A 15,560-nucleotide genomic window follows, 5' to 3' on the forward strand; every position below is an offset into this window, starting at 1 on the left:
TGTGCGGCCCAGAAGTAATATCTAAAGTTTGGAAGTCCCACACCCCCATTTGGTTTGGCTAACTGCAATGTTTTTACTCTTGGTCGTTTTCCCTGCCAAATAAATTTTTAAACCATTTTGTGTAATTTATCAAATGTTGCTCTATGGGCAGCATCTGAAAAAGATACAACAGCCTGGGCAAAACATTCATCCGTATACTCTCCACTCGACCCATCGGAGACAAAGGAAGCGTCGACCATCTCTCTAGATCCTCACTGATGAGTTTGATTGTTTTCTTATAATTAGCTTCATAAAGTTTTTCCGTAGATGGGGGGATAAATATACCCAAGTATTTGAAACCATCCGCAGTCCATTTAAACCCACTGTTAAGTTTAACAGATATTGGAATTTAGCCAATGACATCCATAGCTTCAGTCTTATCCATATTAACCTTATATCCCGAAAGATATCCGTACTGGAGAAGAAGATCTTTTAAACGGGGAATTGATGTTGCAGGTTCCGTTAAGAACATCATTACATCGTCCGCGTATAATGATAATTTATGCTCTTCACCATTAATAGAGACACCTTTAATATTACAATCATCTCGGATGAGCTGGGCTAGGGGTTCAATACTGATGGCAAATAACAAGGATGAATGAGTCTGCAACCCTGCTCTAATGCAAAACTTGCCGATATATGACCATTAACTTTGACTGAGGCTAGTGGACGTGAATAAAGTATCTGTATCCATTGTATGAAACCTGAACCAAATCTAAACCATTTAAGGGTTTGGAGTAGGTACTGCCAAGACACGCGATCAAATGCATAAGCATCCAGTGATAGTAATAGTGTCTCCTCTCCTTTGGATTTTGAATAGTTTATTATATTTAATAATCTGCGAAGATTGTCACCATAATATCTCCCTGTAATAAAGCCTGTTTGGTCTGGATTTATAATTTGTGCAATAACCTTATTCACTCTCTTTGCCAATATGGCTGTCAAAATACGTATATCGCCGTTCAATAGAGAAATGGGCCTGTATGACTGGCATTCAGTAGGGTCCTTACCCTCTTTGTGTATTACTACTATAGTTGCTTCTCTCCAAGACGGTGCTAGTGTTCTGGATTGTAGAGCATGGCAATATGCTTTCAGTAAAAGGGGGGACAATATTTCTTTAAAACTTTTATAAAATTCATTAATGTATCCATCGGGTCCTGGACTTTTATTATTTTTCAGAGATGAGATTGTCTCTTTAATCTCCCACTCCTCAATGGGTTCATCTATGTCTTTCGCCATCGTCTCTGGTAATTCAGTTAATTTTATATTTTCCAAAAAGGTCGTTAGGGTGTTAACTTCAGAGCAGGTATCAGTATTTTCATACAGTGATTTGTAGAATCCAGCAAAACGTTTGGCTATTTCATCCGGCTTTGTAATAGGATTAGGTGAGTTATTACTTTTTTAGCTTTTGTACTATGTTTGACGACCGCTGCTTTCTCAATCTGAATGCTAGTAGTCGGCTAGCCCTACTACCATGCTCATAATACTTCTGTTTGGTGAACCTTAGATTGCCTTCAATTTTTTCAGTGAGCAGATTATTATATTCCCTTCGTGCGTCTCTAAGATTGGTTAAGAGAGTAGGATTTGAGCTCTGCTTATGTTTTTGTTCCAATTTTGTAATTGTTTGTTCTAGTTCTTGTCTAGCATCCCTCTTTTTCTTTCTGGCACTTGCGAAAGAGATAATACGACCCCTGAGGTAGGCTTTTACACAATCCCATAATATAAGTGGTGATATTTCTGGAGAGGTGTTGGTGTCCAAATATAATTTAAGTTCTGTTGAGATGAGGTTGGTGAACTCTTTATCATTAAGGAGAGATGCATTCAACCTCCATTGTCTAGGTGTCGATTTATGTCCTATTTTCCACAAAAGTTCAATAGGTGAATGGTCAGAAATAGTCATCGGTAAAATCTTCAAGTCAGCTATTCTGTATAGTTCAGCCTTGGGGGTAAAAAAATAATCGATTCTGGAATAAGACGCATGCCTATGCGAGTAAAAAATGAAGTCTCTGCGATTGGGGTATTTGCTTCTCCATGCGTCGACCAGTCCAAGTTCTGTAGATTGGTATTTTAATGTTTTACTCATTCGAGAGGGTATAGTAGTAGAGACTGGCTGTTTATCCATAAGTTTTGACATAACACAGTTGAAATCTCCACCCATCAGCAAGATCCCAGAGCTATGCTGTGTTATCACATTAAAGACTTTTCTAATGAAATCTGGGTTGTCCTCGTTCGGCGCGTATACGTTCATAAGGGACACCTCTATACCATCAATGGAACCATTTAACAAAATAAATCTCCCCTCTGTATCCTTATGGATTGTGACCAAACTAAAATTGACTTGCTTATGGATCAAAATGGATACACCTTTCCTTCTCCCTGACGGATGAGACGAGAAGTACACTTTATCAGCCCATGATTTCTTTAATTTTTCGTGCTCCACGTCAGATAAATGTGTTTCTTGTAGAAATGCTATCTGACACTGAGATTGCTTCAGCTGACGTAGGATAGCTTTCCTTATGAGAGGGCTTTGAAGTCCTTTAATGTTATAACTTATTATCTTTAGTAACCCCATTCGAAATGTACAAATTAAGAGGGATCAATGTAGTCGAGACATATGCATTATTTGAATACATAAGGTATGGAGAGAAGGTGGGTCTGAGTGGTTGTGATAGGCGTAAGGGAGGAGGCGGAGGAAAGAGCAAAAATCTAAAATGGGAACCAAAATTTAGGAAAATTAAGAAAAAAAAAAAGAAGAAAAATACACAAGGAATAATTAAATAACCAGCAGCTATGAGATAAGGCCATAATATCAATACTAGACATTAGGATATTGGTGTGACTGTATTCAGGAATGGACTGCCTCTCTCACTTTTCTTTACGAACAAAGATCCCAGGGGGAACACTGGGACCAAGGCAAACAGAGTAACGGGGAACTGTCAGGTTAGTTCTATGGGACTTAGTCCCAAGGTGCACAGGTTGAACAAGCAGCTATGAAAGCTGTTCTCTATGCTAAATGCCTATTAGGCTATAGTTTGTATTAGTAATTGCCTGTGCTTATATATCCAGATGTGGATAGGGGTTGTCGGTTGTTCACAACACCCGCTCCTGCAGAACCACAATGTGAAATGAGGGCAAGATACAATAACAGCACCACAAATTATATAAATCCCAAACTATTTCCTGCATATAGGGGATAGGCGTGTTCAAAGTATTTAAACTAAAGAGGCACACATGATATATATCAGATTGACCAACTGAGGATACTAGGCCTACAAAAAAGAAAAGAGAAAGTGAAATACAAATTTTCAATAAATCAGGTCATCTTAGTCTGGAGTAAAATAATCAGACTACTGTAGATAAAAAGTAGCTACTCATTCCGTCCCTGAACAACATGCGCACCTGTAACGGTAACGCACACATGTGCACATACAGCCTACATACTAGTTACATTCACAATGTGTCGCTACAGTCGTGCTACCTTTACTACGTGACAGATTAATCCTAACTGTATATGGATACAAAACGGGGAGTCAGTATTTCAGAAATGGAGTAGATCTTACTTCTTATAAAGATTCTTTTCCCACTAGGTTAGAGATACGTATTTCAGGTCTCAGTCTCTGTCTCTGGGATTATTCTCCTTTTCACATATTCCATCGCGTCAGCTGCATCCCGAAGTTCCTTCTCCTCTCCGTTGTGTGTGACTCGGAATCTGGCTGGAAAAAGCAGACCGTACCGGACTCCTTGTCGTCCTCGGAGTAGCTTTCGGACATCCGTGAAGGCTGTATAATCCGGGTAGATGGCCACCGAGTTTCCGTTGTACCTCAGTGGAGCCTGGTCTCGAGCTCTTCTTAAAATATCCATACAGTCACCGTCATAGTGTAATTTTGCTACAATGGCACGAGGTTTGTCTCGATCGACTTTGATATCTTTGTCCATCCGCAGTGTCTCTTTCAGTAGTTTAGAGACTGCTGTGGTTGAGCCTGAGCCCGGCTGTTCTGGGACTCCCACAATCCGGATGTGAAGATGCTTTTATTAATCCCCGAGGGGAAATAACACTCTCTCACTATATTAAATCTGTGATACCATGCTTTCAATATATCTAAAGTAATATCATTTAGGATTTTTATATTCACTCAGTTAAAGGTGAAATATTTAATATATTTATTAAGAAACGTCCGTTAGGTGACGACATGTCTGTCTGTGTTTTGGCCTCATCGTTTCTGTTCCTTCTTTAACCTTGGTGTTTTTGTGTCTCTGTTTTTGAACGGTGTGAAACTGTTTTTTTCTGTGTGATCATCTCTAAAAGTTGGGCAGTGTGTTGCTATGGTTACCGTGTTTATATATCAGCATTAATCAACAGAGATATCAAACAGGGGAAATAACTTCATGTATTGTATGTGTCTGTATTAATTGTTTGTTTATTTCGTATTATTTTATGATTAACAAATATATAAATAACTAATTTTATCTAATTTATGTTTTACACAAAATATACAACTCACATTTATTCAGACTTTATCCCCATACTTATTTCTTATTCTCCATCTTCCGCCATATTTTTGTCCAGAGAGAGAGAGAGAGAGAGAGAGAGAGAGAGAGAGAGAGAGAGAGAGAGAGAGAGAGAGAGAGAGAGAGAGACAGAGACAGAGACAGAGACAGAGACAGAGAGAGAGAGAGAGAGATATGTTTTGTGCACCATCAGCAGTAAGAGATGTTTACCTGGTAATACCTTACTGAGTCCAGCAGAGGTCTCTCTAAAATCAGACAGGAACTAGAGCTCTTATTCTGAAAGGGCAAGTCAGAGAGAGAGAGAGAGAGACCGAGAGAGAGTCCCCGTGGAGAGCTGCTGGATCTCCGAGACCAGGACCAGGACCAGAACAAGAGCGGAATGGAGGAGGAGCAGCAGAAGCCGGAGCAGCGGAGCAACAAGGTCCCCAGAAGAGCAGCAGCAGGCTCGGCCTCTGATAGCAGCGGTGTTCAGGTCAGTGTTAGGACACAACAAGCACACTAAAGACACAAGATGGCCGACTCTCATGGAAACAACATGGGGGGGCTCTGTGGCCATTAGCACACATGCTTCTCTCTGGGTGAAAAGGGGCCAGAGGCGTCCAAAGAGGTTTTTAAAAGTCTCGCTGTGTTCAGCTCTCAGTCCGTTTGGAGCTTCTAACTGAATCTCTGGGCTTAGTTTAGTTTCTAGTTGATATCTGCTTTGGTTTACATTTGGGCTCCGTTTAGAGGACTCTTGTTAAGTTACTGCTGATGAAGAGCTACATTTCCTCCTGGTTTCCTCTTCAAAATAAAAGCATGTAGGTAACAAAGTAACCAGGGGCTTTTATTGCTTTGTGAACACAGCGCTATGAAGATAGTTATTATGCTTGACTAATAAATCCCAAAGTAAACAACAGTTAACGCTATCTCAGAATCATAATCCGCTTTATTGGTCAGGTTTGTTAAACAAACAAGGAATTAACCTCTCAAAGTACTCGATGAAAATATAAAGAATACAAACAGAAAGGACAGGAAGAAATATAAAAACATACTGTTAAGTATACAGTATAACAATACAATATCATTCACAAATTTACAAGAAATATATAATAACAATTGAAGAGAGGGAAGGAATAGTGCAATATCAGTATAGTCTGAGATTTAATATTAAAATATAAATATAGTGCAAGGCAGTTCAGTGCAATGGTGATATATTAATAACAATATTGTAACTGTAAGATATAAATATACACGAGGTAGATGAGCAGAACAGTGTTGATTGACTTTGTTCAGTGTAACTGTACGTACACACCGCCGCCGACTTGGGCGTCTAAAGATACCGGAAGTCATTAATTTTCAATGGAAGCTGGCTTCTCTCAGCTGCAAGGAGCGTCAAAACTGTCGGCGTCGCGTTTTGAGCGTCAATCAGAAAGTTGAACTTTGGTCAACTTTATGGTAATGAGCTATGACGCGGTTCAGCGGCAAGCAGCGGCAAACGGCAGCAACCAATCGGAATATAGACGTCCTTCTCGCTGGCTGATTCTGGAGAAACATACGATGTAAACTTTTGTTCCTACCAAGACATTAGTTCCATGAAAATGGAGGGAAATCTCCTAATCGCCGTTGCTGGGTTCCCCTATCATTTATGATATGACGTTGTTTGCGTATAGGGACCAGTTAACGTGCCGTCACATGGTCTCTAACCAGTCCGCTGACGGTGAAGTCCTGCACGGGTCAACAGCTGGCGGCTGCTCGCTCTGCCTGCATTCTGCTGCGGTTCAGCGGCTAACTGCTAACAGACACCGCTGTGACCAACAAACAATACAAATGATGTCCTTATATATGTCATTTATAAAAGGTTTCTAGTGTCAGTGTAGTGGCCGTGCAGTGGCTGCTTGTGCTTTTTCTTCAATCGTGTGTTGCACATGATCGAAGAACGCTCCCACGTCAGAGCGGCCAAAGCGTCAAACAGCTTCCTCGGACTTTTTGACAAGCGTCCTCGACAGGGCGGCCAGAGCTTCTTTGCAGCTCAAGTCGGCGGCGGTGTGTACGTACAGTAAGGGGGGGGGGGCTGTTTCTGAGTGTTGAACAGAGTGACTGATTGGAGAGAGAAACTGTCTTTGTGTCGGCTGGTTTTGGTGAGAAAGCAGTTGTTTATAGCATGGGAGTTTACACTCCCCATCACTGGGGCTATAAAATGTGCGTGTTCTATCTGCGCCCCTTCCCCCCCACCGGTCGGCCGCTGGTGGGTGGAAAGGCCAGGGCCGTTTTTTGTTCCCAGTCCGTCACTGGCCACCAGCATATAACAAGAAACAATACTAAGAATTACATTAATTTCTCTGTAATAATTAACGTAAATGTAACATATTATTGCCTAGTAACACAAACTGAGCATACCGTATTTCCTCAAATAAAAGCCAGGGCCTTTATTTATCTAAACAGCAGAAAGTACCAGGCTTGTATTAGAGGCAGGCCTTTATTTCTAATTCCATCTGTTTGATAAGTATACTTTTTTAAATAAACTGTTTTAATTGAAAAGCCATAGTGTTCCAGTGGACAGAGATCATTCATTTTTTAAGAAACATTTGCAAAAATACCATATATAATAACAGCCAGAAGGGCGACAAAGCAGTTTGGGTCAGAATGAATCAGACACCAGCATTGTGTCGGTTTGAAGCCTGTAAATGTACCGAGTATTTATTTCAAATACAGGTACTACAGTATTACTGGTAGATTACAATAAGAGCATACAGTAGTTGCTGGTTTGCAGCATACCATTAAATAGTGTAATACACCTTTAATAGCTGAGCATGTGGCTCCACAGCTCTCTGTTTACTGGTGATGGCACGTTACTAGCAAATTGCCCTAAAACAACCTGAATATCAACACGTGGCTGCACAAGTAATAATAAACAATCTGCACATCTATCAGCTATATGCAATAAGAAACACAGCAACAGCAATATTATGAAGGCGATAATATCTCTCTCTCTCTCTCTCTCTCTCTCTCTCTCTCGCTCTCTCTCTCTCGCTCTCGCTCTCTCTCTCGCTCTCTCTCTCTCTACAAATATGCACGCTGTAACACAGGCTAAGTGTATCCACATCGTAGCAGAACACTTATTGAAATATGAATAAATGTAGTTAACGTTTACACAGATAACGAGGCAGTAAAACCCATGATAGTTTAGCAAGCTACAGAATAGTTTTAACTTACGTTCTGGGCTACGTACATAACTTCAACAAGTCCAAAAATGGAAAAGGATAAAAAAGCCGTTGTCCAGCTGCTACATTCTCCTGTCTGAGTGATTGGCAAGAGATCAAAGTAGATTTGTCAATCATCTCAGGAGAGAGAACAAGTGTTATTATCATAACTATGGTCTTTTTTTGAGTGCTGTCATCTCCTCCTGCCGACATGATTCCAACTTCTAGAAAGAAACTCACGTTGGAGGCGCCCACACGGCAACTTCAGGATCCTCGGATGAAGCTGGGAAGAATTAAACACATGTTTCCACACCGTGGTTATCCACCGCGATATTAAGAATATTTTTAATATTGTCGCACACCGCTGGAAAAAAGAGCTGTGCGCGACCTCAGATAGCGCGCCATAAATCGGACGCGCCGGCCGGATATTACATAATTTTGATGTCACAATGTCTACTAGTGCCTACTAGTGCCTGACTTTTTGCTACAAGCTAAAAACATAGCTATGGCTGAACTTTAGCATATCAACATTAGCTCACTAAGAACCTGGGAACCACAAGTTTCTGTGTACTGAATTGTTTACCTAAAGTAATTTTCTTTGACTTTTATGAGGTCTAGGGCTGCACAATTATGGCCAAAATGATAATCACGATTATTTTGATCAATATTGAGATCACGATTAATTATCACGATTATTTGTTGATTTAACCAAAACAAATTTTATTGTCACATAGGCTAATTATAACATCCATATTGTGCTACATTCCTCCTTTATTGAAGGATACTGTGAAGGAGCAATTTCAGCTGTTGTGCGACTGTTTTCCATACATGCACGTTTGCCGTGAGGTATCTACCGGACGAAATAGCAACGCGGATTTCATTGGCTCATTACACTGCTACTTACATGTCTGCGTTGCGCTCTGATGCTCCGAAACCCACGTTAGAGGCAACATAAACATACTGCATGTCACGCTAGTAAACACTAATAATACGTTACACAGCAGGTAGCGTTAGCCTACTGTTAGCCACAGTAAACACTAATAACACGTTACACAGCAGGTAGCGTTAGCCTACTGTTAGCCAAAGTAAACACTAATAAGACGTTACACAGCAGGTAGCGTTAGCCTACTGTTAGCCACAGTAAACACTAATAACACGTTACACAGCAGGTAACGTTAGCCTACTGTTAGCTACAGTAAACACTAATAACACGTTACACACCAGGTAACGTTAGCCTACTGTTAGCTACAGTAAACACTAATAACACGTTACACAGCATGTAACGTTAGCCTACCGTTAGCTACAGTAAACACTAATAACACGTTACACAGCAGGTAACGTTAGCCTACTGTTAGCTGCAGTAAACACTAATAATGTCGTTACACAGCATGTAACGTTAGCCTACCGTTAGCTACAGTAAACACTAATAACACGTTACACAGCAGGTAACGTTAGCCTACTGTTAGCTGCAGTAAACACTAATAATACGTTACACAGCATGTAACGTTAGCCTACCGTTAGCTACAGTAAACACTAATAACACGTTACACAGCATGTAACGTTAGCCTACCGTTAGCTACAGTAAACACTAATAACACGTTACACAGCAGGTAACGTTAGCCTACTGTTAGCTGCAGTAAACACTAATAATACGTTACACAGCAGGTAACGTTAGCCTACTGTTAGCTGCAGTAAACACTAATAATACGTTACACAGCAGGTAACGTTAGCCTACTGTTAGCTACAGTAAACACTAATAACACGTTACACAGCATGTAACGTTAGCCTACCGTTAGCTACAGTAAACACTAATAACACGTTACACAGCAGGTAACGTTAGCCTACTGTTAGCTGCAGTAAACACTAATAATACGTTACACAGCAGGTAACGTTAGCCTACTGTTAGCTACAGTAAACACTAATAACACGTTACACAGCAGGTAACGTTAGCCTACTGTTAGCTACAGTAGTAACTGGATTAAACACGGCTAAATGCTGACAGCTAAACGGTGTAGTGTGAATGTATTTCCAACAACGGGACATCAGTCTGCTGCTAAAGCTACGAGCTAACAGACACAAACTAGCACTATGGTCACTGCTGTTGTCTGAAAAACAAAACAGACGGGACATAATGTTGCGTTTGCTGGTAAACTGGTAAACATCGTGACCGGCTTATGATGACCGACTGCTACCTGTTGTGTGATTTTCCTCCCGTTACTCCTCGGTCCTCTGTGACGTCTAGACACTAAGCTGCGCGGTGCAGGGAACAACTCTGATTGGCTCACAGAGTCACGTGATCAGACCGTGGTTTATGGCGCGCTAGAGTGGCTTTGCAAAAACTTTGATAAGGAGAGTTCTATAACACATTTTAAATATTGCTCGATCACGCAAATTTGATCGTGGGAAGCCAAAATCGTGATTGTGATTAAAATTCAATTAATTGTGCAGCCCTACTCAGGTCTTTTATTAAATATTAGTTTTTCTAAAATGATAGCCTAATCTAAAAAAATCCCAATATATCGCCTTACGCACAGTATCGAAATATATTGCAATATATTGAATCATGACCCATGTATCGTGACACGTTTCGTACCGCCAGATTCTTCCCACTACACAGCCCTAATAAAACCACCACGTAAATATGCTAGAATTAGTAAAAATAACTGCAGTCCCTAGTCAGGTGGCATAGGACTGACATAGAGACAGCCAGGAGTCATACAGCACTCATTCACTATAAATTAAAAAGTACACATGATGGTGACATATACAGTACATTGACAAAAAGAAAAAAAAATGAAAATACATGATTACATTATTCATCCATCTCTATAATGCATTCAATTTAACAGTGAGAGTGTATGGGCTATGAAATGTGTGACAGTTGAAAGTGATCATCTCTGGTTTTCTAGGAGACAGACAGACAGACAGACAGACAGACAGACATATGCAAGACATTGCTGATGCACCAGCATTGCTGTTATCTCATTCTGTTTTTCCATTCTGGACAACATGTGGTCCTGGTCACTGTTAGTGTTAGTGGACAAAGGTGTATGGACATCTCTGTGATGAGCCACTGGAGGCGCTGTAGTACCAGTATTTAGAACTGGGCTCTGTCTCATCAGCTCTGGGGGCCTCTGCTGGAGATAACTGGTATCGTCTGTCCCTTTTCTGTTTTGGTATTCCAAAGTGTAAAACAGCGATTCCAGTTGCTGGTTTTCCTCGTTCATCTTTTCCAAGTTGATGTGGAACAAAAGTCTCTGCATCAATGTTAAGAGCTTCAACAGTTGTTTCCTTTTTCTTAAAGTCTGATTCCATGCCATTAGATGGCTGAGAAGCAGCACTCCACTCACCAGATCCAGAGCTCCTTCAAACATTTGCTTTTGCCACTGCTGCAGCTACATGGACTTGAAGCTGCAGTTGTTCTTTTCGTTGTCTTCACTTCTCTTCCTGTTCCTCCAGAGCATGCTTTTCTTTCAGCAGAGCAGCTGTTTGAGCCTCTGCTCTGAGACGGGCAGATGAAGTGCTGGACACATTTGATGTTGAACCTTGTTTTTTGCTGCTTAGGTTTGATATACTGTCACATGACAACATGTCATCATGTTGAGAAGACTCACTGCCAGAGCTTCTTGGTTCCACTCAACATCAGGAGTTGGCTTTGAAAGAGGCCTGCTGGTTTCTGGAAGCCCCACTTTAACATCCTCAATAAGTCCTGATTGGATTCAGTGCTGCTGTGAACCATGCATTTAGTTGTTCTTGTTCATCAGATGGGATTAAAGACAGCAGAGATTTGGGGAATGCAGTGGCATTTTCAGATGACTGCAGCAGAGCATCAAACTGGAAACATCCAAATTTAACTTGTGAAGCATTTTATAATTTCTTTTATCAGCCCTTGATCCACTCATTGTCTGGTCTAGCTAGATCCGGTGGTTGGGTGGATAAGCCTGTTTTGCATTAAATGCAGCTAATATAAGTGATTGAAACTGACTTGCAGGGGCAGAACATGGCTGTGATGATGATTTGGTGCTGGTGGGGGGATTTGTGCTTGTGGGGGGGTTGGCAGACAGTACCAGGAGAGGATGCTTTAAGTGCATGTGATTATACATAGCAGATGTTGACGGATGTTTGATATCTCTGCCTCTGCTGATTTGACTTTTGCACACATATATCACTTTGGTTTTATCTGCAGCACTGACTGTAAAATGCTTCCACACAGAACAAGTTTTTTTTGGCTGGTGGAGGACCAAGAGATGGCTCGGCAGCAGCCACACTCTTTTCTATTTGGTTTCCCAAATCCATGTGGGGAGTTTCAGCTAAGTTAATGAGTGACGGGAAGCTATGCTAAGGTTAGCTAGCCTAGCCTATAGCCTACATTTTGCTGTCTGCAAAAGACAGAGGGCCTAATTTACTAACACTAGCGTAGTTTGCGCTGCGTCTGTTTATGCGAGTTCGGTAATAGCGCACGCTATGCTTCCACATTTTGCGTAGTATTTATCAACCCTGACACCCATCAGCCAATCAGAGTCTTTCTCCGCCCACTATACCGTAGATTGCACTGTAGCGAAGCGGTACTTGTGCTATGATAGGGCTGAGTGCAGACTGTGATATTCCCACTGCTGATGCTAGGACTGTTTGAAATGATCCTGATGCCGATATATCTGTAATGTAGCGAGGAGTTTAACAACTGCTGGAATGGGATGTGAACGCTGAGTGGGAGATTCAATGTCATCTTTGATTTCTTCCAGTAACTCTAGTATTGCACGGCTGCTCGATCTGTAACGCTAAATGATGTTGTGTTCACTGACAAAGTGTGATTCTTGTGTTAAAAACATTTTCAGCCTCGCCTATGTCTTCGTCTTGCTCAGATTACTGTTGCCATTTCACCAGCGGCATAAAGGTCTACGAGGAAACTCGATTGCGGCTGGTTCAGACCTGCTTTTAAGAGGCGGAGAATTTCCCCCGCAGAATAGAGATGCGCTCTTACTTACTGTCTTTGTAAACACCACGGAATATATAATTAGGTGCACTTTGTGCTTATCCTCCCACCTTTTTGGGTGGAACTCCCACTTTCCCAGGTGTTCCTGTTAGTAAATACCCCGCATCGGTTACGTCCGTCTTTGCGACCAATTAGCGCCTGGAAATAGACGCAAACGGCTCGATAAATCTAGCCCAGAGTAACTTAAACGTACCATATAACTCCCACAAGTGCATACAATTCGACACAACTACACAAGCATTTCTTTAACCTTGTTAACCAAACGTTAACGTTACTCTGTCAACAGCCTATTGTCTAAATGCCCGAGCTAACAGAGCTACGTAAACAGAGCGAACATGAGAGCACCCGACTGCAGACGTCAATAATGCCGCGTAATGGAATAATCTCCCGATCAAACTCCGCTTACCGAAAGTTATGAACTGCCTCCGGAACCCAGTTAAGGTACAAAAAATCTGTTGGTCCATTTTATATACACTACTGGTGAAAAGTTTTGACTCTTGGTCTTCCTTCCTGGGGAGGTCCTCATGTGAGACAGTTTTGTTGTAGCACTTGATGGTTTTTGCAACTGCATGTGGGGACACATTCAAAGTTTTCGCAATTTTGCGCACTGACTGACCTTCATTTGTTAAAGTAATGATGTCCACTCGTTTCTCTTTACTTAGCTGATTGGTTCTTGCCATAATATGAATTCTAACAGTTGTCCAATAGGGCTGTCGGCTGTGTATCAACCTGACTTCTTCACAACACAACTGATGGTCCCAACCCCAAGACAAGCAAAGGGTGGCTACTTTGAAGAATCTAAAATATAAGACATGTTTTCAGTTATTTCACACTTTTTTGTTAAGTACATAATTCCATATGTGTTCATTCATAGTTTTGATGCCTTCAGTGAGAATCTACAATGTAAATAGTCATGAAAATAAAAGGAAACGCATTTGAATGAGAAGGTGTGTCCAAACTTTTGGCCTGTACTGTATATAAGCATGTGTTAGCATGGATTGGAATGTTAGCATATGTAAACATCTTGGCATATGTAAGTATGTTTGCTTGTGTATCGCTCCACCTTTTGCATCTAACTCTCTGTCTGTTTCTATAGAAACGGAGAAGAAGAGAGGGACTTGCACACCACATCTGTCAGGACTGTGGCAAGTCCTTCACATCATCTGGAAATTTAAAGAATCATCAGAGAGTTCACACTGGAGAGAAACCATACAGCTGTGAACAATGCGGGGCGGCATTCACGTGGTTAAGTAAGCTCAAAACTCATCAACTCATTCACACTGGAGATAAACCCCACAGCTGTGAACAATGTGAGGCAGCATTCACACAGTTAGGTGCGCTCAAACGTCATCAACTCATTCACACTGGAGAGAAGCCGTTCCGGTGTGAACTATGTGGGAAGAGTTTTTCTCAGCGTGATACCCTTAAAGCCCACCAACGCATTCACACTGGAGATAAACCGTACAGCTGTGAACATTGCGGGGCAGCTTTCACCAGTCAAAGTTCCCTAAGGTCCCACCAACACGTTCACACTGGAGACAAGCCATTCGGGTGTGAACAATGTGGGAAAACATTTTCTATGAGTAGTCACCTTAAAGTCCACCAACGCGTTCACACTGGAGATAAACCGTACAGCTGTGAACAATGCGGGGCAGCTTTCTCACGGTCATCTCACCTAAAGACCCACCAACATGTACACACTGGTGAGAAGCCGTTCTGGTGTGAACAATGTGGGAAAATGTTTTCCCAGAGTGATAGCCTTAAAGTCCACCAACGCATTCACACTGGAGAGAAGCCGTACAGCTGTGACATATGCACAGCAGCTTTCTCACGGTTATCTAGCGTAAAAACCCACCGACGCATTCACACTGGAGAGAAGCCGTTCTGGTGTGAGCAATGTGGGAAAACTTTTTCTCAGAGTTCTCACCTTAAAGTCCATCAACTCAGTCACACTGGAGAGAAGCCTTTCCGGTGTGAGCAATGTGGGAAAGCCTTTTCTGTGTCTAGTTACCTTAAAGCCCACCAACGCATTCACACTGCCTCCTCTTGAACATTTTCTAATGCCAAGCTGTTGATAGAGTGGAGAGAGGGAACAAATAGCATGAGTCAAGAAGCTATTTGTGGTTTTGTTGTTACCTTTATTTAACCAGGAAGAGACTCATTGAGATTAAAAATCTCTTTTTCAAGAGTGTCCTGGCCAAGACAGGCAGCAGTACAACCACACACACACACACACAAAATACATAAAAACACAAATTCAATTCAATTTTATTTATAGTATCAAATCATAACAAGAGTTATCTCGAGACACTTTACAGATAGAGTAGGTCTAGACCACACTATAATTTACAAAGCCCCAACAATTCCAACAATTCCAATAATTCCCTCAAGAGCAAGTTTGACACTAGAAACATGAAACAACTGAAACAGCTAATCCCTCAGAGTCAACCAGAATCCTAAACACATCAGGGAAAACATCTGCAGCCAGATGTGGCTGCCTCCAAGTCAATCAACATCCTCTTCGCAACGTAGGAAAGCTTTTTTGCACACCTCTTTTGTCGGGCAGGTGCGTAGGATATGATCAAAAGTAGCAGATTAAAATTTTTAAAGAAAATCCCGCACACTGACCATTACGCAAGCAATAATTTATTTAGAAGAAAAATACAACGTTTCGGTCTCAGACCTTCATCAGGTCAATTCCTCTTAAAAGCAACCAATGAGACCAGCTCAGTAAGTTTCATGGATTTCTGTAACTTGTTCCATGTAGAGGGAGCAGCAAACTGAAACACTTTTCCCCCAGTTCAGTTCTAACCTTGGGAACCAGAAAGAAAAGATCCTGG

The 15,560-nt window shown here is 41.4% G+C and overlaps 1 protein-coding gene across 1 annotated transcript in view; it reads left to right on the forward strand.

Moving 5' to 3' along the window:
• Positions 1-15,560, forward strand: part of LOC114563307 (zinc finger protein 271-like) — a 49,564-nt gene that overhangs the window by 17,312 nt on the left and 16,692 nt on the right. Inside the window, exons 3-4 of the mRNA XM_028590154.1 lie at positions 4,832-5,020; positions 13,817-14,758. Coding sequence (XP_028445955.1) covers positions 4,832-5,020; positions 13,817-14,758 — 1,131 coding nt within the window. The remainder of the gene's footprint in view (positions 1-4,831; positions 5,021-13,816; positions 14,759-15,560) is intronic.

This window comes from Perca flavescens, chromosome 10 (genome assembly GCF_004354835.1).
Source record: "Perca flavescens isolate YP-PL-M2 chromosome 10, PFLA_1.0, whole genome shotgun sequence".
In the NCBI taxonomy this organism is placed as follows: domain Eukaryota; kingdom Metazoa; phylum Chordata; class Actinopteri; order Perciformes; family Percidae; genus Perca; species Perca flavescens.